We start from the raw sequence: 27124 nt of genomic DNA, 5'->3' as shown, positions 1-27124 counted from the left end.
CCCGTCCCCGTGAGGAATCCCTCCGTCCCCACCCGTCCCCGCGAGGAATCCCCTCCGTCCCCACCCGTCCCCGCGAGGAATCCCCTCCGTCCCCACCCGTCCCCGCGAGGAATCCCCTCCGTCACCATCCTTCCCTATAAACTTCAGAAATAGTTATTTTATTTAATTATGCTACTGAATTAAAGGCTCTGGTAGAGACCCATTTACAAATAAGCAAAGAGACTATTAATTTGGAAATATTAATTGGGAAGAATACATACTTTGTAAATGGGTTTCTACCAGAACCTCTAATGTAAATATAAAATATAAATACTCAGCTGATGAGAACCCACAAACTGTCAGCTGAGGACTTCCTTTGCAGTTGGCCTGGGGTCCCTTTTGCCAAGCTTGGCAGGCAGCAGTAGCGTCCCTGAGTCACAGATGCTGGCACCTCAGTGGCTCATGGATGCTGCCAGCGACTGCTGCGCTTGGTGGAGGGGAGTTCTGACCATCTCTAGAGGAGGTCCTCTGCTGGCGGTGCTTGGGGATCCCCACCAGTCACAGCAAGGGCCAACAAGTACTTCAACACTGTAGAAATAAAACCAGAAGTGCATTTCCTTTTCTTTTGAACACAAAACAAAGATATCTGCCATATACATTTCCCAAGGCAGATGACTCTATGCAATGTCACCTCGGTAACAAAATACAAAAATAGACAAATACACCCCCTCCCTTTTTACTAAACCACAATAGTAGGTTTTAGCACAGGGAGTTACGCTGAATGCCTCGCGCTGCTCTCAATGCTCATAGGCTCCCTGCGCTAAAAAACAATATTGCGGTTTAGTAAAAGGGAGCCATAGTGCAAAATATAGACAGCAGATATAAATTCTCAAAACAGACACATTTTGATCACTAAATTGAAAATAAAATCATTTTTCCTACCTTTGCTGTTTGGTGATTTCATGAGTCTCTGGTTGCACTTTCTTCTTCTGACTGTGCATCCAATCTTTCTTCCTTTCTTTCAGCCTCCTGTATGTTTCCTCTCCTCCAGACCTCATTCTCTCCCCCAACTTTTTCTTTCTGTCTCCCTGTTCCCCCTTCTTTCTGTCTCTCTGTCTGCCCCCTTTCTTTCTTTCTCCGTGCCCTCCCCCAAGCCACTCGGTTTGCTGCCACCGCCATCGGGGAATAGTCCCCAAGCCACCGCTGTCCCAAGCTTTCCCTGCAGAAGCGTCGCGCTGACCAGCATTCCGCTCCCTGACGTCAATTCTGACGTAGGAGAGGAAGTTCCGGGCCAACAAGGCATTTCTCCTCATTCCATCCAGCCTGAGCCCCATCTCTCCTTGATCCAGCATTTCCCTTCTGTGTCTGTCAGAATTACCATTCCACCTATTTTCCAGCATCACCCTTCTTTGTGTCCATCTCACCTATATCCCTATCTCACCACTTTTTCAGAATCTTCATTTGTCTCTGTCCTTGTCTTTACCCCATATTCACCATTTGCCCTTTCAATGTCTTTATCTCCCCCCCCCCACACACACTTTTTCAGCATTACTTCTATGTCTCTATTTCACCTCCTCTTCATGTCCCCTCTGTATCTCTATCCTTATTCAGAAGGTCCTGCTTACCCTTTCTCTTCTTTGTGTCACTATCTCCATTTTCAGCTTTCCCCCTTTTTCCTTTGTTAATGCACCCTGTAGCCAGAATCTTTCCACCCTCTCTCCACTCCGGCCCAGCCCAGTATGAAATATTTCCTTTTGTTTCTCTCCCCTCTCTCTTCTCCTCCCTCACCCACGAGTCCTGCATCTGGCCCTCTCCCTTCTACCTGCACCTGGCAACACCCCCCTGCTCCGCGGCTCTCTTAAGCAACTCGTCAGCAGCGGTGATCAAGACAAGCTGCCGACATCGAGGCCTTCCCTCTACGAGTCCCACCTTTGTGGAAAAAGGAAGTTGAAACAAGCGGGACTCGCAGAGGGTAGGCCCCGACGCCAGAAGCTTGTGTCGATCGTTGCTGCTAAGTTGCCGAAGAGAGCCGCAGGTAGAAGGGAGAGGGAGATAGGAAGGCTGTAGAAGCTCCGGAGCATGACACCGAACCCGGCCAGGATGATTTCTTTTTCAGGCTGCTGCTGCCGCTGCCATCCCCCACCCGAAATGACAAAAAACAGCCTAATGCCCGCGTCGGGAAATAGCCATGCTGAGCAGTGAGCTCAGCACGTACACAGATGAAAGCCTTGCTTGCTGATTGGTCCGGCGGCACGGTGGGGCGGGGCCGCCGGACCAATCAGCAAGCAAGGCTTTCATCTGTGTACGTGCTGAGCTCACTGCTCAACATGGCTATTTCCCGACGCGACGCCAGACTTGCATCGCCAGAATTTAGGTAGGTTGTTTTCATCCCCGTGGGAGTCCCGTGGGCAAGGGGGCGTCCCCGTGGGAGTCCCGTGGGTCAGGGGGGCATCCCCGTGGGAGTCCCGTGGGCCAGGGGGCGTCCCCGTGGGAGTCCCGTGGGCCAGGGGGGGAACCCGCGGGATCCCCGCGGGACCCGCGGGATCCCCGCGATCCCCGTTCCCGTGCAGACCTCTACTTTGCATGCTGATAAGTTTAGAATGTGCCTGTTCTAAAGACCTGAAGGATCCCTTAGTGGAAAGGGACACGTCGGGTTTCAGCTTTGGTCACATTCCCAGGTGCTCGCTGCGCCTTACAGGAGCCTGGGTTGTGACAATTTGGTGTCAGGAGTGCGATTTGGTACCTCCTTCAGGTGAAGAAAGGCATAGCAAGGTGGAAAATTTTTTTTTTTTTTTTTTTTTTTGTTCTTCTGGATTTTCAACTGTGGATTAATGTTGCCGGAGGAAAAGTTGGTTGGACTAAACTTCTGGAAGTGATTGCTGAACTGGGAGTTAGAAGTCTTCAGGACAGCGTTTTGGGAGCCTGCAGAGGAGCAGCTGGATCAACAGCGGAGGAATCCACAGCAGTGCAGCGCAGGAGAGTGTTCCAGGAGTGGAGCCGGTGATCAGACGATCCCTGGAGTTTCCAGTGGAACCAGAGGGGGCCGGGAGGTCCTGGAAGAAGGGCGGTGCACCCTGTAAGGAGCACAGAGGCGAAGACTCACCAGTACTGCGGTAAGCGCACTAGACAGAGGGTCTAGGAGGGTGGTACTGGGGGGGTCAGTGATTGTTAGGATACCACACTTGGATCGAGTGTTTGTGTCTCACAGTTCCACAGATCCAGGATGGAGTCTTCAGCATTGGTGGCAGTGGCAGCGGAGTGTCACAGGCAGAACGAGGAGCTGAAGAAGGTGATAGACGCCAATCAAGGTCTGTGGCAGGCGAGCCAGGAAGCAGCAGAGTGGCACCACAAGGACTTGGTACATGTAATGGAGGCACAGGCACAAATGATGGGACGGCTTTTGCAAGTGTTAGAGGCGTACATGGACGCCCAAAGTAGGGTAAATATTGTGAGACCTGCTTTTAGAGCACACCCACCCACACCCATCCCGATACACACATCTGGGGATATAGGACCCAGTGGGAAAAGATTTGCTAGAACCCAGGGTAACACCCAGAGGAAATTTACACCTAATACAGGGGTGCAATGTTTCAAGTGTGGGGGAAGAGGACACCGACAGTGGGAATGCAGGCAGAGGAGAGACTGTACCATAACAACTGAGGTAAGGAGGAGCCCTCAGGGGGGTTATGTGCAGAAGGTATGGGTACAAAACAAAGCAGTGACTGCCTTACTAGACACAGGGGCGGAACAGAGTGCTATGGCCAGTGACCTGTGGCAACAGATAAAAGGTGACATCTCTGAAAGCACTAGCCTTAAGGAAGTTGAGATAGGATGTGTCCACGGTGATAAAAAGAAATACCCGGTGCGGATAGTGAATGTGAAGAGTGAAGGGGCAGCGGTATCATTGCAAGTTGCCCTAGTACACAACCTACCTTATGCCCTGATATTAGGTCAGGATTGGCTAAGAACCCAGGGAGGAGAGTTCCAAGTAGCCGGCCATAATAATATAAGCATACAGGCGGGTAGCCAAATATTAGGGGCATGGACCAAAAGAAAGCAGAATTACCCGAGGAGAGTACGGAGAGGCTGGCAGCCGACATTAAGATGGGTATCAATGTCTGATAAAGCCAAGGCCCCTACTAGAGCTTATGAGCGCGCAGCAGGTTATGACATATATGCAGCTCAAGAGGTAGAGGTGCCCGCTCAGGGGAGAGCAGTAGTATGCACTGACATACAGGTATCACCACCCCCAGGCTCCTATATAAGACTTGCCTCACGGTCAGGTTTGGCAGCGAAGAAGGCTATAGAAGTGGCAGCTGGGGTGATTGATCCCGATTACCGGGGTAATGTTGGAGTAATATTGGTGAATCATGGGTCGGAGCCCTATTGGGTCCGACAGGGGGATTGCATCGCTCAGATGATATGTGAGCGGATCTGGCCAGCAAAATTGCAACAGTGGGTACACTTGCCAGTAACAGGCAGGGGTGCTAAAGGCTTTGGCTCATCCGATAGGGCAATTCCCGCAGAGCAAGGTAAGCAGGAACAGCTACCAGGAGAGGCTCAGCAGGGAGTTAGGATAGGACAGAATGGCAGTCAAGAACATAAGATACAGGGAAGTGTCCCAGAAACAATTACACTACATGAACCTCAAAGGAAGGGCAGAGCAGGTATGGAGGAAGTCCTCAAACAAGAACTGAGGGAGTTGAGGGAACAATTAAAGTCCCTGAGGGAGGAAAAGAAACAAGAAATGTACGATCATACACAACAGTCAGCAGAAACCTTTAATAAAGCCCTGACGGAGATGGCTGGGCAACTCTCCCAAATAGGCAAACAGGTAGTTGATAACCAACATCAGCAAGAAGAACTGGGAAAAATCTTAGAAACCCTATCGGGGAAATGGAAGGATAGGGAAGGAGAAAATAATAAATGGGGTGAACAGAAACAAGTACTAGATGCCCAAGTAGAACAACAGAAGTTGCAGCTTGATAAAATGGAGAATACACTAAAAGAAATTCAAACCCAAGTAGGGAGGAGTAAAAAGGAAAGGTTGAACGAGAGGGCTGAGGCTGTTGCAGCCCTAGCCCAGCGGGTGGAAGGGGTAGAAGTTCTGGATCAAAGAGAGATGGAGCCTACCCAAACACCAGTGCTACATTGGCCTGAAGATTTTCAGGACCCTCCTGCCATTACACAGGACCTTGAGAAGGACTGTAGGAATTCTAGGTTAAGTGAGGAGGCTGAAATGAATAGGGTAGAGGAAGATCTATCCCTACCGGACCCAATGATGTTAGGAGAGGAGGTGAGACTCTCTCCCCAGAAGTGGGCACAATTTTTCCCTCACTTGTGTCCCGGTCAGCTCGGAGGGAGTTTACAGGGACCTGAAGCCACTCAGTCCTCAGGTAAAAAAACTAGAAATAAGAAACGTCATTGATTATTGCGCATCCCAGAGAATACAGGAGGTCCTTCATCTTTAAGCAGGAGTCAGCTTTTAAGTGTGGGGGAATGTGACAAACCCAGGTCCGTTTCGGGTTTTGGCCAAATCAAACCCGAATCCGTACCGGGTTTTGCCCCAGTGATCAGGAGTATTCACAGTGCACCTAGATGCAGGAGGGCTGATCAGGTGACCTGCCAATTGATTGATGAAGCTGACTTCTGCTCTGATTCTGACATGTAGGTAGAAGAGACAGGGCAGGATAAGATTAAGAGAAAAATCCTACACTCCATGCAGACCTGTCACTGTCAGAAAGCTTATTCAGTTTGAACAGCCTGTTAAAATCAGGGCTAGGGAGAAACCTGCCTGTAATAGCAGGAAGCAAGCCGGTGTGTGGAAAACCCTTCCCCCACCTTCTCAGAGGGGGAGTGGTTATCCACAGGATATAAGGAGGCACAGGGGACATATGGGAGGGGAGAGAGGAGAGACGGGAGAATGGGAAGCTGAAAGGAGGCAGTCTCTCACAGACTGTCCCATGCTGAGGCAGATGAGTTACCTCCTGTCTGGGACACTGGAGTACAGCCAGAAGGAGAAGCCATGGAGGGGCAGGAAAGCTGTGTAGGAGCTGACACTCTGCTAACACCCATGGAGACCCAGTAAGCCTAAGATTGGGATTTAATTTCTTTATGCTGCAAGCTTGTCTCTTACCTGTTTGAAGCCAGTGAAGCTCTCCTGGGAAGCCACATTTTTGAGCTTTTCTGTAAAGCAGGAATGTGTGTGTTTTCTGACAAACCATTTTGAATGTATTTCCTGTATGATGATTCAGCTGGGAAATCTCGATGGTCCTGCTCAGCTGTGCCTGATTGCTACAGCAACGTTGAGAGGGAAACGTTTGCTTGATTTTGAACTCTGAATAATGCTGTGATTCTTATGTGTTCTGGACTGTTGGATAAAAGCATTACTTATCTGATTATTACTGCTCTGGTGAAGAGAACTGTATTTCTTGACTGATTAAAGTCCAGAAGCAGGGGACTGTACACAAGGCAGTGCTGACCCAGATTCAACTGCCTGAGTATATTATGGTGAACCTTTGTATTTCATGCAATATCAGTCCATCTTGAACTACAAGGCTGTTGCCTATATTTTTTTGATTTATTCAACCAGTGGTTTAAATAAAGTTTATTTTTGCTTTGCCATTTCTGACTAAGATGCCTTTATACTTTGCATGCTGATAAGTTTAGAATGTGCCTGTTCTAAAGACCTGAAGGATCCCTTAGTGGAAAGGGACACGTCGGGTTTCAGCTTTGGTCACATTCCCAGGTGCTCACTGCGCCTTACAGGAGCCTGGGTTGTGACACTGAACAGGGGGAGCAGTTAAGGGGTGCTGCTGGACAGGGGGGAGGTAAAACAAAGGGAGAAGGGTTGCTGCTGGACAAGGGGGAGCAGTGAAGGGGTACTGCTGGACAGGGGGGGGAGGTAAAACGAAGGGAGAAGGGCTGCTGCTGGACAGGGGAAGCAGGCAAGGGGTGGTGGTGAACAACTGAGGAAAGAGAGAGACAGAAAGAAAGATAGACAGACAGACAGCAGCCAAGGAGAGAAAAAGAGAGAGAGAGAAAGACAGACAGACAGAAAGTGGCCAAGGAGAGAAAGAGAGAGAGAAAGAAAGACAGACAGACAGAAAGTGGCCAAGGAAAGAGAGAGAAAGAAAGAAAGACAGACACACATCTATTCTAGCACATTACATTACATTACTGATTTCTATTCCACCTCAACCTTGCATTTCTGGGCGGATTACAAAAGAGACATCTGGACATTTCCAGGATGATTACAAAGAGACTTCTACGAGAAGAAAAACATTTCCAGAGGAGTTACAAGAAGAATGGTGTAGTATAGTTTAGGGAATGGGATACGGCAAGGAGGACTGGGCTATTCCAGTGGATTTACAATTCGGGATGCTGTACAGATAGGATATAGTGCAGTTTCAGTATATATGCAGTTAGGGAAGCAGTTGACAAGCTTGGGCTTTGAGGGGAAGGGTAAGTGATGAAGAAGGGAGGATGGGGGAGTCACACTGAGGGGAATCCAGGTTGGAGTTACAACATCTGTATAAATTTTTTGAATAGATGGGTTTTGATTTCTTTGCGAAAAGATTTGAAATCGCTTGTTGTCATCAGCAGGTTGGAGATGGAGTGGTCCAATTTCGCTGCTTGCGTCGCTAGTAGACTGTCAAATATCTTCTTACGCTGGGTGCCTTTGAGTGGGGGCTAGGTAAATGGAGTCTTAGATCTTCTTTGTTTAGCGGCGAGGTTTTGGTTCAGGCGATTGTTGAGGTAATTGGGGGCAGAGCCATTTATTGCTTTGAATAATAGACAGAATAATTTGAATTGGATTCGCGCTTGTATTAATAACCAGTGTGAGTCTAGGTAGGCAGTGGTGACATGGTCAAATTTAATGCAACGGGTTTAAAGACTAGTATCGCCTATAAAGACTTCTAAGTGACAAATATAAATCCTTCAGTAACGGCCCTCCCACCCCACCCTATCCCATATCATAACCTAAAGGCCAAAAGTACTCAAAAACAAACTTTAGTAACATTGCACCCCATATGACTTATGTTTAATTCATGGATTATGTCTAATTGGCAGTCACTGCTCCTAAAAGAGCCTGCAATAAGCGGGATATGGCCATATTGGGCTATTTTTAATCAAAGTGCTCTACTTCATCTTCCGTCATCCACTTTCTTCTTTTGCTACTACTGGCTGTGGATCAGATCTGCCTCTTCTGTGTTGATGCCATTTGAACAAGGCATGCCAAGCAGCCAGAGCAAATCTGAGATCAGCCCAGCTCTACAAGGCATTCTGGCGAGAAACGAGGCAGGATTCTCAGCTGAGAGGGAGAATCTAGGAATAACCTGAAAGGCTTTGATATTTTTAAACTTTGACATTATTGCATTGTGCCATTTATTCCTTAAGCCTATCAGCAGATTCTTGGGTTAGAACACTATCTGGCCTGGACGTTTTATTGGAGGAAAGGGGTGTGTGGATTGGCCTATCGGTTTTTACTGGTTTCAACCTGGAACCCTAAATCTCCAGACATGTTACCTCCCTGAAGTTGTGTCCCTAGTGTCACACAGCAGGAAAACAGCAGATATGAGAAGCTTCTTCTTATTTAGATTTTAGGAAATTACTAAAAACTCAGTTATTTAATAGGTTGACATCGTAATGGTTTTACATTTTCTCTTATTTCAACCATAATTTGCATTCTGTTCTTATGTTTCTTACTTACATGGTTTACATCTTTACTTTGATCAATTTTATTGAAATGTATGCATTGCCTTTTATTGTATTTTATTGAGATTTTTATTGAAAATGTATGTATGTATTGTTTTTTTCATGCTGTGAGCCGCTTAGAACCTCCCCAGTATGGCGGCATATAAATAATAATAATAATAATAATATTAATATGAGGGTCCCCAGACTGGCAGGGTTATATGTGTGTTTCTATACGTAATTGAGAAGAAGCTTCATGTTTGCCAAGCCTTTCATGAAATACTAGCATCGGTTTTAAATACAAGGTGTTAAAATGTCTATCACAATACAGTTATCTTCCCTTCTTGGGGACTTTGCACTCCAGATTGGCAGCAGCGGCAAGGGTGAGTGGCGCCCCTCCCCCGTCTTCTACTCCGCCCTTCCCGCTCTTTCCCGAACTCCCCCCTTTCCTTTCCCCCGTAGCTCTTTAATTTTCCCAACGCGAGCAGCATCACAAACTTGCTGCCCGCGTCGTGTCGGCTCTTCCTCTGATGTCACTTCTTAGCGTAGGACCCGGAAGTGACTTCAGAGAGAGCTGACACTGACACTGGCATGATGCTGCTGGCGCCGGGACAATTATAGAGGTAAAGAAAGACACGGTACTGCTCGAAAGGGTCCAGAGAAGAGCGACTAAGATGGTTAAGGGGCTGGAGGACAAGCCGTACAGTGAAAGTTTAGAGAAACTGGGCCTCTTCTCCCTCGAACATGATCGAAACATTCAAGATAATGAAGGGAATAGACTTAGTAGATAAGGGCAGGTTGTTCACCCTCTCCAAGGGAGAAAGAACGAGAGGACAATCTCTAAAGTTAGAAGGGAAAAGATTCCGTACAAACGTAAGGAAGTTTTTCTTCAACCAAAGAGTGGTAGAAATCTGGAACTTTCTTCCGGAGGCTGTTATAGGGGAAAACACCCTCCAGGGATTCAAGACAAAGTTAGACAAGTTCCTGCTGAATCAGAACGTATGCAGGTAGGGCTGGTCTCAGTTGGGGTCTTTGGCCTAGGGGCCACTGTGGGAGCGGACTGCTGGGCACGATGGACCACTGGTCTGACCCAGCAGCGGCAATTCTTATGTTCTTATGCTCTTATGCACATGCGAGGCAGGAGGGGTCGGGGCGGAGAGGAGGAAGAGTGCCGGCGTCCCCCCACCAAGACCATGCCGGTGGCGGACTCCCCCCCACCCCACTTACTACGCCACTGATTGGCAGGGGTTACCAGATGGCCACTGAATATTAGCACTTAGGCCAATAGTCTATAAACGGAACCTAACTTAAGTGGCAAAGCAGTTTAAAAATCATTTAAAAACAAAAATTTAGGCACCTTCAAAACTGGCACCTAGATCGTGTTTACTGGGCACGTTAGAACACCTAAGTCAGAGTAGCTGTGGTTAACTCTAGAAACGACCTTGTGCCTTTGTAGACGCGATTGACGTCAAACATAGGTGCCCTAAATGCAGGTCTCGAAAGCCCTGGCCTACATTTCCGGTGCCTAGGTTTGAGGTAGCTTCGGTTCTACAAACGGAGCTGCTGCGCGATCAACATGCGATCTGCGGCAGCTCTTTAGACGGCCGCCGATACCGGCACTGTTTGTAGAATCCGGCATTTGTCGGCTAACTGGCTATGTTGCATGACTTCGCCAGCTACCCGCAAAATTTAACACACCAGCCGGCTGAGTTTAGCAGCCAAATCGGTCTGCTTAAATAGCTGGTCTGTCTTTGGTCGCTATAAACTTTGCTGGCCGGTGCTTAACCCTTTCAGGACCAAGGGACATATTTGTCCCATAACTTTAAAATCCTATAAATTTTGATTGGGATAGTCTACAGTTCTAAATTTGATATGTACGGATTCCATAGGATACTGCCTTTATGTAAACAAACTGGTTCCGACATTCATTCATTAGCGTCGTTGCCAGATTGACGAGAAGATTCACTTGCCACACTGTCCATAAGCCAGAAGTGTGATTTTTTTAAATAAAAATAATGATATTTTACAAAAAAAATCAATTTTTTGGCATCTGCAAGCCCTTTTTACCATAAAAATGTCATCAAAACCACAAAAATTGGCCTACGATCCTTATGGTCCTGAAAGGGTTAAAATCAACTCTGCTGGCTAAATTTGCAGCAGCCCAGAATAAACTGGATATTCAATGCCGGTCACCAGAAACAGCCTGACACTGAATAACCGGACTCAGAATCGCAGAAGTCAGCCAGCTAACTCCGACGGTCTGAATATTGGTCCTATGGATCTTAAACTATGTGGGGAGGGGCCTTTGTCCTCCTATCTGAAACTTTCTTACTCAACAAAAGGAACTAGAAATTCTGGAAAGTTCGTCTTCCCTACTCCAAAGGCCTGTCGTTCTAAGACCTTTTCAGATAGGACTTTGGAGTATCAAGCTGGGAAGATGAACTCCTGGCTAAGTCCGATGATTGTTCAATCTAATTCTTACTTCACATTTAGGAAATCATTAAAGACCTATTTATTTGACAAATAAGAATATTAATTTTGATATATTTAAATGAGGTATTATGTTTCTATTCTTATTGCCATAGTATGTTTTAATTTTTTTAAAATAATTTTTAATATTGTACTTGAATGTTTTTAACAATTGTATTACTTTTATTATATAATTTTAGATTGTACATAGATAGTGTATTCTTTGAAACTGTAACCACAAGAGTGGAATTGTCCAAAACAGAGAGATGTGCACTGTAAAAAAGTGTCCTCCAATCCGTCTGATGATGTGAAGATCTTTATTGTTCAAAACATCAAAATGACACATTCACGACTCAATGACTCGACATGTACATGTTTCGGCCCTCAGGCCTGCCTCAGGAGTCTTAAAGAGCGTGATGGCTGAAATGCACAAAACACTGGCACTCAATTGGAACTGACTAAAAAGTCAATCATGGAAGTATACATCGGGTTCTATCGATTAATACCGCGGTGTTAATCGATAGAACCCGATGTATAAGCAATATGGTATACTTCCATGATTGACTTTTTAGTCAGTTCCAATTGAGTGCCAGTGTTTTGTGCATTTCAACCATCATGCTCTTTAAGACTCCTGAGGCAGGCCTGAGGGCCGAAACATGTACATGTCAAGTCATTGAGTCGTGAATGTGTCTCTCTGTTTTGGACAATTTCACTCTTGTGGTTACAATTTCAAAGAACACACTATCTATGTACATATTCAGTTTTGTGGTGTTGTTTTCCTCCTCTTTTTTTTTTTTTTTCTCTTCTTTGAAACTGTACCATGTGCTGAAATGTCTCAGTATTTTCCTGTTGTGAACCGCCCAGAACTAGTGGTAGGGCGGTATACAAGAAAATAAATTATTATTATTATTATTATTTGTGAGAGGTGAATTTTATTTCATGCTCAAACGCTGGCTCTGAATTGTGGGAAGGACTGTGACTTTTGAGCAGGGGATTATTATTCTTTTTTTTATATCCAGCAATGTGTACACTGATGCACAATATAAATATAACTAAATCTTAATAAATTTAAAACAATCTTATAATTTCAATGCTAGGGTACAGTCTGTACTGGCCAGGCCATACATTGATCCTTATTTGGACGATATGTGCACATTGTTGGTTTTTATTGAGGTCAGCTTTTGAAGAAAACATATGCAATAAAATAACTGCACCTTTTGTCCTTTGTCGCCTTTTAGTCCATTATGTCCAATCAGTCCTCTTTCACCCTGCATGCAAAACAAAACAAAAACCAGAACAGGAATGAGAATCAGGATATACATATATCTTTTTTTTCTAAGTTAATTGAGTAGCTATCTGGGTAGTGCCGTTGAATACTGTTAAGGATGGAGCTTGACATATTACTGACTCAGGCATATGGTGCAGCAAGGGAGAAGGAACGCAGTCTGGAGTTCGCAGTAGAGGAGAAGGGTACAGATAGGAGAGACTTACCTGATGAATGGAGTTCCTGGCGAGGAGTATAGGGAGAGAAGATTGGAGAGATATAGAGGAGCTGCAGAGTGAATGCACTTGGAAGTCAATAGGAGGAGTATGACGCGGAAATGTATGGGCATCGGAGCAGCGTCGGAGCATTTTGCGATCCAGGCCAGGGTGGAAACCTCTACTGTGGCTTGGTAAAAGAGGGCCTATATTATTTACTAACCCCCTGTTTTACTAAGGTGCGTTAACCGATTAGTGCGTGCTAAAAGCTAATGCGTCCATAGACTAACATGCACGCATTAGCGATTAGCGCACGCTAATCGGTTAACGCACCTTAGTAAAACAGGGCCTAAATGTCAAATTTTGTACTATGTTTTATTCCACCACATATTTGAAGGGGGGAGGGGTTGCCAGGCATTATGTAATTTTTAGTGGGCTGATTCTACAGTGTGACAGAGAGGAGGGGAGAGGTAAAAATCTATAAAAATAGCGTTACGTCATAAGTGAATGATCCCTACGCAGAGATGTTTTTCCTTCTTCAAAATGGACTCTAAATGCAAATTCCGAACCGCAAGATTTTCACACGAGGTGTCTCCTCTGCCTACGTCTCCTTCCTCAAATCTATAAACATTTATAGTCACCTGAAAGCACTTACCTGGTCTCCCTTTTCTCCTCTCCGTCCAGGTAACCCTTGGGACCCTGGGAGGCCAGCTTCACCCTGCAAGTACAAATTTATCATGTTAAATGCTAATGTTTCTCTTGTAGGGGCTTTGACTTCGGCACCTTTGTAGGAGAGAAAATAAACAACCCAACAGTATCATTACAGCTGTTCCACCCCTTATGTAGATTTCTAGCATAAATGCATACTATGTGTGTGAATAGGCAATGATTTTTAGCAAGTCTACATGTCCAATTCAGTATGATATTTCAACAGCACTAAGGGCTAGATTCACTAACCCTCCAATCCTTGTGCGATCCGTTTCCGTTTGCATGCAGGCCGAGGAATTCACTAAAGGCCCGCATGCAAATGGAGGCGATCGTTGGCACGCCCCCAGCCAACTGCATGGATCGCTAAAGCCCTGACAGTAGTAACAGGAGAAACAGCCTCCTGTCACTGCTTTCAGGGCTTCTGCCGGCTTTTTAAATTTTTATTAAATCGGGCAAATATATTGCGTGTTTTACATGATTAAAAAAAAAATATTAGACCCCTCCCCCAACAAGTGCCCCGAACCCCACAAAAAATTTGCCCCGAAGCTTTGCCCCGAATCTCTCCTGCCATCCCACTCTTGACCCGAATCTCTCCTGCCCTTCCAAGCACTGGGAGCCCGTTGGTTAAAGAGGGTTAAAACCAAGGGTTCCCTGGCCTACTATAAAGGTAAAAAAAGGAAAAAAAAAAAAAGTCGCAGCTCAGACGCATGCCCCCCCCCCCACCCGCGTCGATGCCTCACAAAAGGCAGGAGCAATGCCAACTCCTCCTGCCATGTTAAACCCCTCCTGGCCTGGCCCGGCCCACCTCCCTGTGGCAAAACCTAGTCCGGCCAGCTGGCCGGGCCCAGCCCACCCATCCCCACCCGCCAAACTGCAGGAGGGATGCCAACTCCCTCCTGCCACCCCCTCGGACATCCCCTCCCCATTCCAGGCTCCCTTTCCACCCCCCTCCCCGTACCTTTAACGGAGCAGGAGGGGTGCTCAACCCCTCCTGCTCCAATGCCTCCTGCAATGACCCGCCCTGTCTCATCATGCAATGCAGAGGATGGGGCCTAAGGCCCTGATTGGTTCAGGCTCCTACCTTGGGAGGGACCAGGGGCACCTGAGCCAATCAGGGACTTCCTTAGGGCTGAGCCTTAGGCAGTAGCCTGAGCCAATCAGACCTTAGGCTCCTCCCCGTGCATCACATGATGCAACAGGGCGAGGCCTAAGGCCCACATTAACAATGCATCATCAGGAGGGGCAGGAGCAGGAGGAGTTTGTGGTTCCTCCTGTTCTCCCAAAGATATCACTGGAAGCCTAAGGAGCATGCCTGCCTGCTGGGATGATGGTGAGAAGCTTACGGAGCAGGAGGGATTGAGCACCCCTCCTGCTCCCAACTTTTAGGTTCCGGCTGGGCCGGAGGTGGGCCGGGCCTGGCCAGCCTAGAGATTAAGGTGCAGGGAGGGAGGGAGGTGGGCTGGGCCTTTTGTGGAGCATTGGCAAGGGGGGAAGCATCATGGGGGAGGGCATTGGTGCAGGCGGGGGGGGGGGGGTGTCCAAGCTGCGCCTTTTAAAAAAAATGTAAAACTTTTTTGTTGGGCAGAGAGCCCTTGGTTTAACCCGCTTTAACCCATGGGTTAAAACCACGGGCTCGCAGTGCGGGGAAGGGCAGGAGAGATTTGGGGCCACAGAGAGCAGTGTCGGCAGAAAGCAGGGCTTTTAATGGAGCTGGAGAGTCGAAAAGACTTTTCGACTGGTCCCCAGCAGTCGCTTTTAGGGTTGATCGGCCAGCCCAGTTGGATTGGGAAATGTGTTTAGTGAATTGTGTCCCTACCTACTTTGCATGCAGTTCCCCTCATTTGCATGCACGGATTGGAAGCGGATCGCAGGAGAGGTTAGTGAACTGGGCCGGGGTCACTAAGGGGTAGCAAACCGATCAGTACATGATCGGTTTGCTTAGTGAATCTAGCCCTAAATCATTAGTGCTTAGCCTCACATTGTCTATGCACACGGCTAATCTTTAGCCTACCTTCTAACTCAGTGTTTCTCAACTCGTTCCTGGAGACCCCCTTGCCAGTCATGTTTTCAGGATACACTTCCTTCTCCGAATCCGTGGTTTCAGCATCCGCGGATTCGGTTATTCGCAATTTTAAACCAAAAAAAACATTTTAATTTTTCAGGCAATTTTAAGCCCTGTAAGCCCCCCCCCTTAAGCCCTACCTGGTGGTCTAGCGGGTTTTCGGGGCAGGAGTGATTTACCCACGCTCCCGCCCCATGCGGATCGCTCACAGGAAATGGCCCGAGAGATTACGGGAGCTCAAGGCAGCCATTTCCTGTGAGCGATCTGCACGGGGCAGGAGCGTAGGAAGTTCGCTCCTGCCCCAAAAACCCGCTAGACCACCAGGTAAGGCTTAAGGGGGGGGGGGCTATCAGGGCTTAAAATAACCGGGGGGACGCGGGGGTTAGGGGCAGAACCAGCCCGAATATTATTCGCGTTTTTTTAATATTCGCGGGCCGGCTCTGCCCCTGTGGATACGGAGGGAGAATGAATATGCATAAACTTGATTTGCATACACTGCCTCCATTATAGGCAAATTTCTTTCATACATATTCTTTGTGGATATCCTGAAAACCTGACTGGCAAGGGGGGACTTCAGGACCGAGTTGAGAAACACTGATCTAAATGATGCCTACTACAAGGAGAAAACACTTCACTGTTATGAAATATAGACATCGGCATTTAAACCTGTGCCAGGGCTAGGGTTACCAGATTTTCCAAATGGAGAATCTGGACCCCCCCCCCTAGACCCGTCAAGTTCCACCCATCCCTGCCCCGTCCCACCCCTGCTGCCTGCTCTCATCGGGGAGGGCATCCGCGCATGTGCGTGACGTCATCGCCTGGCATCCACGCAGGCATGGATGCCCTCCTGCCCGATGGCAATTTGTTGGAAGCTGGTCAAAACCCGGACAAAGTGCCAGGTTTTGAAAAGCCGTCCAGACCCCCCGACATGGGTGTCAGGTCAAAAGCGCGCCGGGACAAAGGCGCGCGCAGACAATTGAGCGCAGTGCGGAGGAGCGCGCCGCAGAAAATTACTGCGTGGGAGGGCGTGGGAGGGAACCCCCCCACTTTACTTAATAGTGATCGCGCCGCTTTGTGGGGGCGTTGGGGGTTTGGGGGGTTGTAACCCCCCGCATTTTACTGAAAACTTCACTTTTTCCCTGTTTTTAGGGAAAAAAGTTAAGTTTACAGTAAAATGTGGAGGGTTACAACCCCCCAAACCCCCCACAACGCCGGCGCGATCTCTATTAAGTAAACTGGGGGGGGCTCCCCAAAAAAATCCCCCGTCGGAGCCCCTAAAAACTGTAATTTTCTTCGGCGCGCGCCTACGTCTTGCGCTCAGTTGTTGGCGCGCGCCTTTGTCTTTTGCGGGGTTGTCTATGAACCCCCGACATGTCCTCCAAAGGAGGTTATGTCCAGTGAAATCCGGACTTCTGGTAACCCTAGCCAGGGCATGCATAAGGTCCTCTGGAAGGGTGGAGTCACAAGCCAAATCCCCTGCTGTCACCTGTTTTTCCTCCTCTCCATCCCCCCCAAAAAACCTTCTTAGTAGCATATATGCCCCAGGCATCCATTTTCTCCCCACCTGACAAAAAGTGCCCCCCCCCCCACACATCTGATTGGTTTTGTCCGTATCAACTTGACCCTTAGCAACAGCAGCACAAAATTATCGCTAGGGGTTACGGGAGGTCATTTTGATCCTGGGAAATAGAAGAACAGGAGTGCCTGGGCATTGCTCCAGCTCCCACCTAGACACTAGGATCAGGGAAGAAGAATTAAGCGGTGAAGGCTGGGAGGAGGTTCTTTATGGGTGAACATGGCATTAACAGCCCACAAAACCTTGCAGATCCATGCGGTTAACAATTAAAGAGAGAGCTGAACAGTAACCACGAACTACCAATAGTCTGGACATATTAATCTTGACAAAACATCAGTCATACAAGAGCTTGCTAAATAAATAAGGCTTTCGTGATTTCCTAAAATTCACATAAGATGCTGAGGTGATGAGAAGTTTGTGAAAAATCGGATCCCAGAGGGCTGATTGATAAGCAAGCAGTCGGCTGTGATGCTTTTTGTAGTGACAGCCTCTAACAGATGGAAATTCAAACAAGGTTGATATCCGTGCTGAGCGTCTTGAAATAGGAAAAACGAAATGTTCCACTAGATAACTGGGGGGGGGGAGGGGGGGGGGCATGCCGTGCAAGACTTTAAAACTTAAAAAACCCAGCTTAAAAAACATTCTGGCCTCAAAAGGAAGCCGATGGATTGTAATAAGGCGTAATATGTTCATCAAAAATATTAATTAATTCATACATATTATGAGATAAATAAAATAATACCCACCCACATTCCCGCTGAACAAATATCTTATTATGGGAAAATGTTATCAATCATTACATAAATCTGCTAATGGTCTCCAGATGGGTTTTTTTTTCTATTTTATTTACAATTGTTATACATATTAAATGTATTACATAATATTTAATTTATTATAAAATATGAATATAAGAATGATATGTTGTATTTAAAGTGTTACATGAAGGAAAATCAAGTGTGTATTTATAAGATCATATGAAAATTTTTCTGGTACACTTGTTGTAATATGCAAAACTGAATAAAGAAAAAAAAAAGGCGTAATATGTTCCAATTTGTTTAATCTGAAGATCAGATATACTGCTGAATTTTGAACTGAAGTGGGGTACAATAGGATTATGGGAAGGGGTAGGGTTACCAGGCCTCCGGGAAAACCCGGACATGTCCTCTTTGTACAGGATTGTCCAGGAGCCCAGACGGACTTTCCAAAACCTGGCAGTTTGTCCAGTTCCAGCTGCATCTGGAGGGCCTCTGAGCGTGCCCGGATGATGTCACACACATCCACGCATGCTCGAGGCCCTCCAGTCGCAGCCCAGAGGTTGGGGGAAGAAGAGCCGAGGCTTTGCGGGACTGGAGCTGGGGCTAGAACAGGGCGGGACTGGAGGCAGAACTGGGCAGTGCTGGAGGCGGAATGGGACGGGGCCATGTGTCCAGGTTTTTGCATCTCAAAATATGGTAACCCTAGGAAGGGGGAATGTTGCTGCCAGAAGAGATGATCAGATACCTGGGGGAGGGGATATTTTTCATGGGGGGGGGGAACTGGATGCTTGGGGAAGCCAGGGGAGATACTGATGTCAGGGAAGGAGGGTGCAAAGTATCAATGCTGTATGGAACTCCTAAAAAGGAAGTTATTAGGTGGATTATATATAAAGAACTTGTACTTCTTTTCACATACACTCAGAATTGTATAATTCGGCCAAGAGCCGGAGCTCCTCTAGCCGAACCCACCACCCCATCACTGTCTATGGATTTTTTAAAGAAAGTGCTAGTGTTGTGTGCTATTCAAAAAATAGCAATTGTTTTCAATGGCAAAAGAAAAAGGAGGGAAAGAAATTCACATTTATCTAATCTAATCTAATCTAAACCTTAGGTTTGTATACCGCATCATCTCTACATTCGTAAAGCTCGACACGGTTAACAAGAGTTAGGGGAGAAAGGAACTCTCTTAAAGATGTTCAACAGGTCCCGACATGGACCTATGTTTCAAAATTCTGTTTCAAAGAACCCAAAATTAGGTCTTAATGGTTCAAATGCCAAAGAACTGGTGATAGTGCAATTGGGGGTGCGAGCGGTCCTTCGGGGTGGGGGTGCGAGCGGTCCTGCGGGGGGGTGAATCAGACATCGGGGGGGGCATCAGGCTTTCAGGGTGGGGACAGGACTTCAAGGGGGAACAGGACTTCAAGGGGGAGAGGAGAGTCGGGGCGGGCTAAAGGAGAGTCGGGCTGGCCAGAGGAGAGTCGGGGCGAGCTAAAGGAGAGTCGGACTGGCCAGAGGAGAGTCGGGGCGGGCCAAAGGAGAGTCGGGGCGGCATGCGTGGTATAGGGGTGTGCGCGGTATATAAAAATTTATTTACATAAATTACAGTTTCCCGCGCGCTATACCCGTGTGCGCGTTTTACACGGGTGCGCGGTATATGAGTGAAAATACGGTAAGTGACTTGCCCTGGGTCACAAGGAACAACATGGGGTTTGAACCCACAACCACAGGGTGCTACGGCTCTAGCTTTAACCACTATGCCACACTTTCCTTTAATGCAGTAACATCAAAGTCAGTATCACAGAAGATCAATTCTCAGTGTTGAGCTAGCTCATAAAGATGCTTTGACATTTCTAGAAACACCTAAAGTTGCTAATTTAATATATTTTCAATGAAAGGGCACTTTTAATATGGTATATGGTGCTCCCCCGGTCATTCACAGTCGGCGATTTGCGGTCCCGGTCATTCGCAGTATTTTCTGACTGCGAATGACCGGGCAGGAGAGGGCAGCCGGATAGGCAGGAGAGAGCAGCCGGAGCGCCAGCGAGTGAAGGAAATCACTCGCGGTATGCTCCGACCGCCTCTTCCTGCACTAAAGTCGGGCCTCACCAATCAGGAGCTGTGTGTCAAAGCAGCTCCTGATTGGTGAGGCCCGACTTTAGTGCAGGAAGAGGCGGTCGGAGCGTACCGCGAGTGATTTCCTTCACTTGCTGACGCTCCGGCTGCTCTATCCTGCCTCTCCGGCTTCCCTCTCCTGTCTCCTCTGCTAAAAAATGTATTTGCGGTGTTTCAAGATTCACGGGGGTTCCTGGAACTGAACCCCCGCAAATATCGGGCGAGTACTGTATTCACAAATTCAGGCAATAAATTTCTCATGCGATGTTTCTAGAGCAAAGAACCTCATATTTTCTAAGCATTTTTATCCTTAGATAGTACATGGGAGAAAACAATAAATTGGACTCCTGTTGCTACTTCCTAGTAATTAAAATCACTTCTCTTGCTCACACTAATGACTAACCTTGCTCTAATAAACATATATTGTGAATTCTTCATATTCTTTGCTATCACCATCTAGTATTTTGTGCATTCTATCTATACCAGTCATGTGATCTGCTGCCATCTAGTGGTAGTCTAGCGATTGTATTATACAGTACATTCCGTTATCATTATTCACACATTCATAATGGGCGAGTTCACCTATCTGTGGTTGCATCAATTGCAACCAATATTCCCCATTCATGCCGCTGTGTTCGCGTATTCACGGTCTGGCATTAAAAAAAAAAAAATCTTTTTTGATTTCACTTTCACCTTGCGGTCAGGCTCTGCTTCCAGATATGGCCCCCAAGTGTCCGGAAAGTGAATTACAGGTACTTCAAGTGCCAAACCATGCAGGAGCCTAACCTGCCTAAGTTGGCACTTGGACGTCCTAATCAACAGGACCTAAAAGTGCCAATTTTTGAAACCAATATTCTGGACGTCCAGCAGAACTTCTAAGCCATTGTGCATCCAGAACTCAAAGGAGGGTGTTGGGAGGAGTGTTATGGATAGCGTTTGGGCGGGCTCTGGGAAGACTTAGACATCCTGCAGGGATCACTCCTGCTCCAATATGCCACTAGACCACCAGAGAAATATGATAGGCCTAGAGGGGGACGCCTTCCAAAAGGTCCGAGAGGGGGGTTTGTCTGGAAGGAGAAGGGGGAAAGAGGGTGAGATGTGCTTGTTTGGGGGGGGGAGGAGTGAGGGAACTCTGCTGGTTTGGGGAGGGGGCTGACAGTAGTAGAACACTGTCAGTTCATGGAGAGTGAAGGGAGGATGGGAGGCATGCAGATATCAGTTGGGAGGGGGGGGGAGAAGTGAGGTGAGGCCCCCTATTTTTAGCTAATTTTTTTTTTTGCCCCAAATTCTTGGATTATCGTATATTTGAGTATATACAATGGGTGCCAAAGAATAGATTCCATACGGGATCCCTCTAGGTCAGTGGTTCCCAACCCTGTCCTGGAGGACCTTCAGGCTAGTCGGGTTTTTGGGATAGCCCTAATGAATATGCATGGGGCAGATTTGCATGCCTGTCAACTCCATTATATGCAAAATCTCTCTCATGCATATTCATTAGGGTTATCCCAAAAACCCGACTGGCCAGGTGGTCCTCCAGGACAGGGTTGGGAACCACTGCTCTAGGTGTCTCTATATATAGGCATTTCTTTATACAGTAGATTTGCCCTCTATACATAAAAATAGTAATATGTGCCAAAGTATAGTTTACATTTTACTTTTCAAAGAAGTACAGAACAGCAAAAACATATCAAAGCTTACCTTATCTCCAGTCAGACCTTGGAAGCCCTGCTCTCCTGCTTCTCCCTGAGAATAGAAAGAACATCATTAGAAACTGATGAGGGACAGAAATCATGCACTACATAATGGGGCACTAGCTTTACTCTCCTATATCTGGTCACATACTGCAGCTATATATTCATTAAAATGGTTTTTATCATAGTTTATAAATGTTAATTCAGAGACAAAGGTGCTCATTTTCAAAGCAGATGGATGTCTTAAAACGAGTTTAAAAAAACATCCATCTGTTAAAAACGTGCGAATCCTGATTTTGGAAAGTCAGAATTTGGATTTTTTCATAGTGCAGTTTGTCCAGATAGCAAGGGGGCATGTTGTAGGCGTGTTTTGGGTGGAACTAGGGAGGCCCCAAAAGTAGGATGTCCAACAGCTTTTCGAAAGGGAAGAAATGTCCGTGTCTAAAAAAGGAGATTTTCATCTGGACCTGTTTCATTCATGTTACAAAATGTTGTTCCAATTGAGCAGCTGACCACTGGAGGGAGTAGAGGGATTAAGGCATTACCCTTCCTTAATCCCCCAGTGGTTGCTGTCCCCTACCCATGAAAGTGAAGCTAGAAAGGAAAACCAGGCCGTATTTCAGCTGCAGGTATTATAGCCATCCTGAAGAACATAGTAAACAGGTTGCAGGAGTAGCCTAATGGATAGTTCAGTAGACTGTGATCCAAGGGAATCAGGTTCAAGTCTATTTAATTCTGAGCCTTCACATTTACAAAAAAGAAAAAGGGAGAATATGGGGGTATAGGGAGTGAGAGAAGTGAGGTACAGATGCATGGGAAAGAGAAAGATGAGAGGGAGAACACCAGAATGTAGTGGAGGACAAAAATGCACTCCTCTCTTCAGGAAGGAAAGCACATCAGAAGGTTTCTTCCAGGCAACCCTGAAAACAGGCTTGAGCTGCAACCTGGACCTTCACAGAACCAGAAGTCTTTTTTGAGCACCACCCGCAGGAAAGCCAAAATGTGAACCACAGAAGAATGAAATGGACCAAGATCTCACTCTCAGCAACCAGGCCTCAAATTCTCTAAATTCTTTCATAAGCTACAGAAATCAACTTTTTGTAAATGATCTCCTCCAAGTCTCAGGCAATTCCTTCCAAAGAATCTAACCTGTGGTGGAAGCTCACACTCTATAGTACAGTATATAGGGATTCTAGAATGCTCATGCGTGGATTGCCTCCTGCCCGACCAAAGCAGGCAGTGGGAGGCGGAGCTAGGGCCTAGGGGCGGCTCTAGGGTATCCTGATTTTACAATTGTAAAACCTGACAACCTTATCTTCAATATAGCATTATTTTGTTTACCTTAAACTCACTGTGTGACTCCAGTTCCTCCTGGCTCCAGGGTTCACCCTCACTCACATTACCACATGGACATCATGAGCAAGACATGCCCCTTCATGTATCCCAGAGACTGATGGTGGCAATTTTGAATCTCCCTATGGGTGTTCTATAATATCTGCAATGCTGCAACATTCCCCGACATCTCCCCAAATCCAGGCCCGCCACTGTGAGCCAGTCAGGGCTTTAGGCCTCTCCTGCTGCATTCCAAGATGTACTGGGAGGGGGAAGGCCCATCATTCTGAAGAGGTAGCCCTATCGACAGAAGGGAGTGGGCTTCCCTCCTGCAGATTTTTCATCGGAAGGCATGGAGAGTTTTAGGGATATCGGGGGGGAGGGGGGTGTAGGGCTTGGAGGACAGTGGCTTTCTGTGGAGGGAGGCTGGGAAGGATCAGTAGGTGTGAAGAAGGGAGGGAGAGAGGAATCGCACTTCTCCCTTCAAGTTCAGCTGAACCTGATTAGCTGAGCCGGCAGGACTCCACGAAACCAGCTCAGCTGATCGGGATTCCCCTGCCATAATCAGCTGAGGAGAAGTCGTTCGGACAAGGTAGTTGGGTACCACATGCTAGCTGCTTGGATGTTTGAAAAGCTGGGTTTTGTGCGTTTAACATGTGGACATCTGTATATATGAAAATGGGCCAAAAAAGATAGATGTACTAAGGGCCATTTTCAAAAGAAAAGATACATGTCTGGCAGCTTTGAAAATGGGAATCCAAGAACACAAAGAGGAACACAACTCTCTGGAGGTCCAGGAAATATGATTTATTTAAATAGGATAAAAACAACTTGAGGAAGGCTAAGTTCAGCCGAAACACGGACCGTGTAGGGTCCAACCCTCACCTCGTGAGCAGCAATTTTCATTGATACATTTTTGCACCCGATATGAATGCTTGTCAATGAAGTTTGATGCTCACAAGGTGAGGGTTGGACCCTACACGGTCCATGTTTCGGCTGAACTTAGCCTTCCTCAGGGGTCCTTAAAAATGATGAGATAAAGTTGTCATAATATGATAAATTAAAATGATAAAAAATGGACATTTTTTCTACCGGGTTTGTGGACGTCTTTCCTAAAACATCCAACCTTAGACTTAGGGCTCCTTTTACTAAGCTGCGATAGCTGTTTTAGCGTGCGCTTTGCGTGCGCTAAATTGTCCTGCGCGCTAGACGCTAACGCCAGCGGGTTTAGCGCACACGGCGATTCTGCGCGCTTAAAACACTATCGCAGCTTAGTAAAAGGAGCCCTTAGACATTCTATTGAAAAATGCCCTTCCGCGTTTCCTGATGCTGCTCGTAACAGAGATGCAGAAAAGAGTTCTTATCTTTTAAGTCAAGGACTCTTGTGCTCGGTATTATATATACATTGAAATTTTTTTTTTTTTCAATGTTTAAATCTATTTATTAAATTTTTCAAAGTATAAAACCATCCATCAAATACAATCAAAAATCCCCAACAAGATCCCACCCGCCCAACTTCCTCCCCACCCCACCCCCACGAGAACAGCCATTACAAAGTCCAGCATATTAGTTCAAGAGTCTGCTGCGTACCATTGGTGTTAAAGTAGAACAGAAGGGCAACCAACATCTAAGGTGCAGGGTACCACGTCTGGAGTTCATATCTGTAATGTCTAAACGTTCACATCCCGCCAGTTGGATCATTTGGGTCCGCCAATGTGAGAGAGTAGGTGTATGGGGCGATAGCCAACGCTGTAGGATAGTTTTGATGCCCATCAAGATGGCCTTCCGAGCAAACACCACTGCTAAATGGTTTTTTTTTTTTTTTTTTTTTGCTTCTAAGTGGTAGAATTATTTTTTCTTTGATCCAAAATAGTTGTTAGAAAAACATTTGGTCTTTAAAGAGTTGGAAGGGGTAGTGGCATCATCCCATAATTCACACGTTCCGGCTGTAGGAGTGTAGTGGCCTTTTTATTCCTCTTAATATGATTTCCGCCCCCCCCCCCCCTTTTGAATGCAATTCAATATCTTTGGCTCTGCATTGTGAACTAAAGAAAGATGAGTATTTCATGATTGGATTATGTAATTATTACCTTGCAACTTTTTTCTCTTTTCCCTATGTCAAGTTTCAAGTCTATTAGGTATTCATATACCACCTAACAAGGTTATCTAAGCGGTTTTACAATCAGATACTCAAGCATTTTCCCTATCTGTCCCGGTGGACTCACAATCTATCAAGTTTTATTGCTTGGATGTATATGATATACTTTATAAACAATTTTTTTTAAAAAAGTTTTCTTACCTTTGTACCAGGTTTTCCAATAAAACCATCAATACCAGGTTCTCCTTGCTCTCCCTGAAAAGTACAGAAAGCAGTAGTTAAACATGTTTTCCGTATTTTCTGCTGTACCACAAATGGTGAAGGAATTCAAAACAGCGTGGGATAAAAATAGAGGATCTCTAATTAGAAAGTGAAGGATGTAAATTTAAGAACTAAGGCCGGTATTGGACAGACCTGCACAGTCTGTGTTCCATATATGGAGATTCGGTGTAGGATGGGCTGGGGAGGGCATCAATGGGAACTCCATTAATATGGAACATGAGGATGTTACTGGCCAGACTTTACGGTAGATATTCTGCAAACAACGGGATGGTTGGATAGGCTGGAGTGAGCTTGGACGGCAACTTAAGCATTTGGAACCTAGGACAATACCAGACTTTACAATCTACGGCCCAGAAATATCAATGAAGAGACAGGTTAATCTAATCATGTATTTTCTAATGAGTATAACTTATGGGTAGAATAGATGGATCATTCAGGTCTTTATCTGCCATCATTTACTATGTTACCTGGCAGAAACCCAAAGAGTAGCAACATTCCAGAGCTGAGATTGTGATGTCATATTGCCTCATTCCACCAATGCCTAAGAGCCAACTCAGCAGTGATGTCACAAAGGCTTGATTAGATGGCAACTTCAGCATTTGGAACCTAGGACAATACCAGACTTTACAGTCTATGGCCCAGAAATATCAAAGAATAGACAAGTTAATTTAATCAAGTATTTTTTAATGGGTATAACTTATGGACAGACTGGATGGACCTTTCAGGTCTTTTTACCTGCTGTCATTTATTATGTTAATTTCGGATTCTACCACTGAGGATCACCTCTCTGTGCCCAGGGTTTCTGATACCATTTTGTCCCCCTTACATACACTAGGAGACCGTTTCGTACCCTTTTTGTGATGAAAGGGGGAAAAAAATAAGAGTGGAATTCATATTTTCATCCTAGTTTAATTAGTGTTAAAGTGTAGCAGTTTCGTGAAAAGGGCTTCATTTTGTAATAATCAGTCTCTTGAGGCAATATTCAAATGCTGCATTTGGGGCTCCTTTTATCAAGCCGCGCTAGCGGGGTTAACAACGCGCGACTTTTCATCACATGTTAACCCCTGCGCTGGCCAAAAACTACCGCCTGCTCAAGAGGAGGCGGCTTAGCGTGCGCTATTACGCCCGTTAAACCGCTAACGCAGCTTGGTAAAAGGAGCCCTTGGCGTTTCTTTCAGTAAGTGGCTGGATGCCCCAGCTCTGCTGTATTAAAGGAAACACTTAGGGCCGGATTCTACAAACGGCCGCCGTTCTACAAACTGGTGTCGTTTGTAGCATTACGGTTTCATGGAAGGTAGGCGTCGGAAATGTAGGCCAGGGTTTTCAAGGCCTATATTTCTGGCGCCTACCTTTCACGTGAATCGCGGTCAGGGCAGGATTAACCAATAGGCCAAGTAGGCACGTGCCCAGGGCCCGAAATGGTCAGGGGGGCCCGATGAAGGAGGGCATCAACATTGTTTTTTCCAAACGGCGATGGGCCCCTCCAGCATCGATCGGCAATGCGGGCTCCCCCCCCCCCCCATCAACAGAAAGTAAGACAAGCATGCAACGCGGGTAAGAAAGGCAACGGGAATTGTAATTGTGCAAGCGGTGCTGCTTGCCCAAAGCTTCCCTCTGACGCAGCTTCCTGTTTCCGCCTGGGCGCATGGTGGGGCGGGGCGGGGCAGGGGGGCCCAGTGTACTTGTGTGCCTAGGGGCCCTCGACGAATTAATCCTGCCCTGATCGCGGTTATGGGGAGCTTTACGATGCCTACCACCACTTCTAGCACTAGCCACACCTTTAAGCGTCCTAAAGTGCCTCTGTAGCCGTGATGGAGGCGCCTACATTTAAAAAAAAACTATTATTTTTTTTAATGGCGTTATGCACTTAAGTTAGGCACTACC

The 27124-nt window shown here is 46.5% G+C and overlaps 1 protein-coding gene across 3 annotated transcripts in view; it reads right to left on the bottom strand.

The window, feature by feature from the left end:
- Positions 1–27124, bottom strand: part of COL22A1 (collagen type XXII alpha 1 chain) — a 766089-nt gene that overhangs the window by 195646 nt on the left and 543319 nt on the right. For all 3 annotated transcript variants that reach the window (XM_033933743.1, XM_033933744.1, XM_033933745.1), the window contains exons 26-29: positions 25160–25213; positions 21536–21580; positions 13280–13342; positions 12360–12413 (exon numbers count right to left, since the gene is read on the bottom strand). In XM_033933743.1, the coding sequence (XP_033789634.1) occupies positions 12360–12413; positions 13280–13342; positions 21536–21580; positions 25160–25213 (216 nt within the window). The remainder of the gene's footprint in view (positions 1–12359; positions 12414–13279; positions 13343–21535; positions 21581–25159; positions 25214–27124) is intronic.

The sequence above is a fragment of the Geotrypetes seraphini genome, chromosome 2, assembly GCF_902459505.1.
Source record: "Geotrypetes seraphini chromosome 2, aGeoSer1.1, whole genome shotgun sequence".
NCBI classification, from domain to species: domain Eukaryota; kingdom Metazoa; phylum Chordata; class Amphibia; order Gymnophiona; family Dermophiidae; genus Geotrypetes; species Geotrypetes seraphini.
Note: the sequence above shows the minus strand (reverse complement) of the source record. Positions and strands in the feature narration are given on the sequence as shown.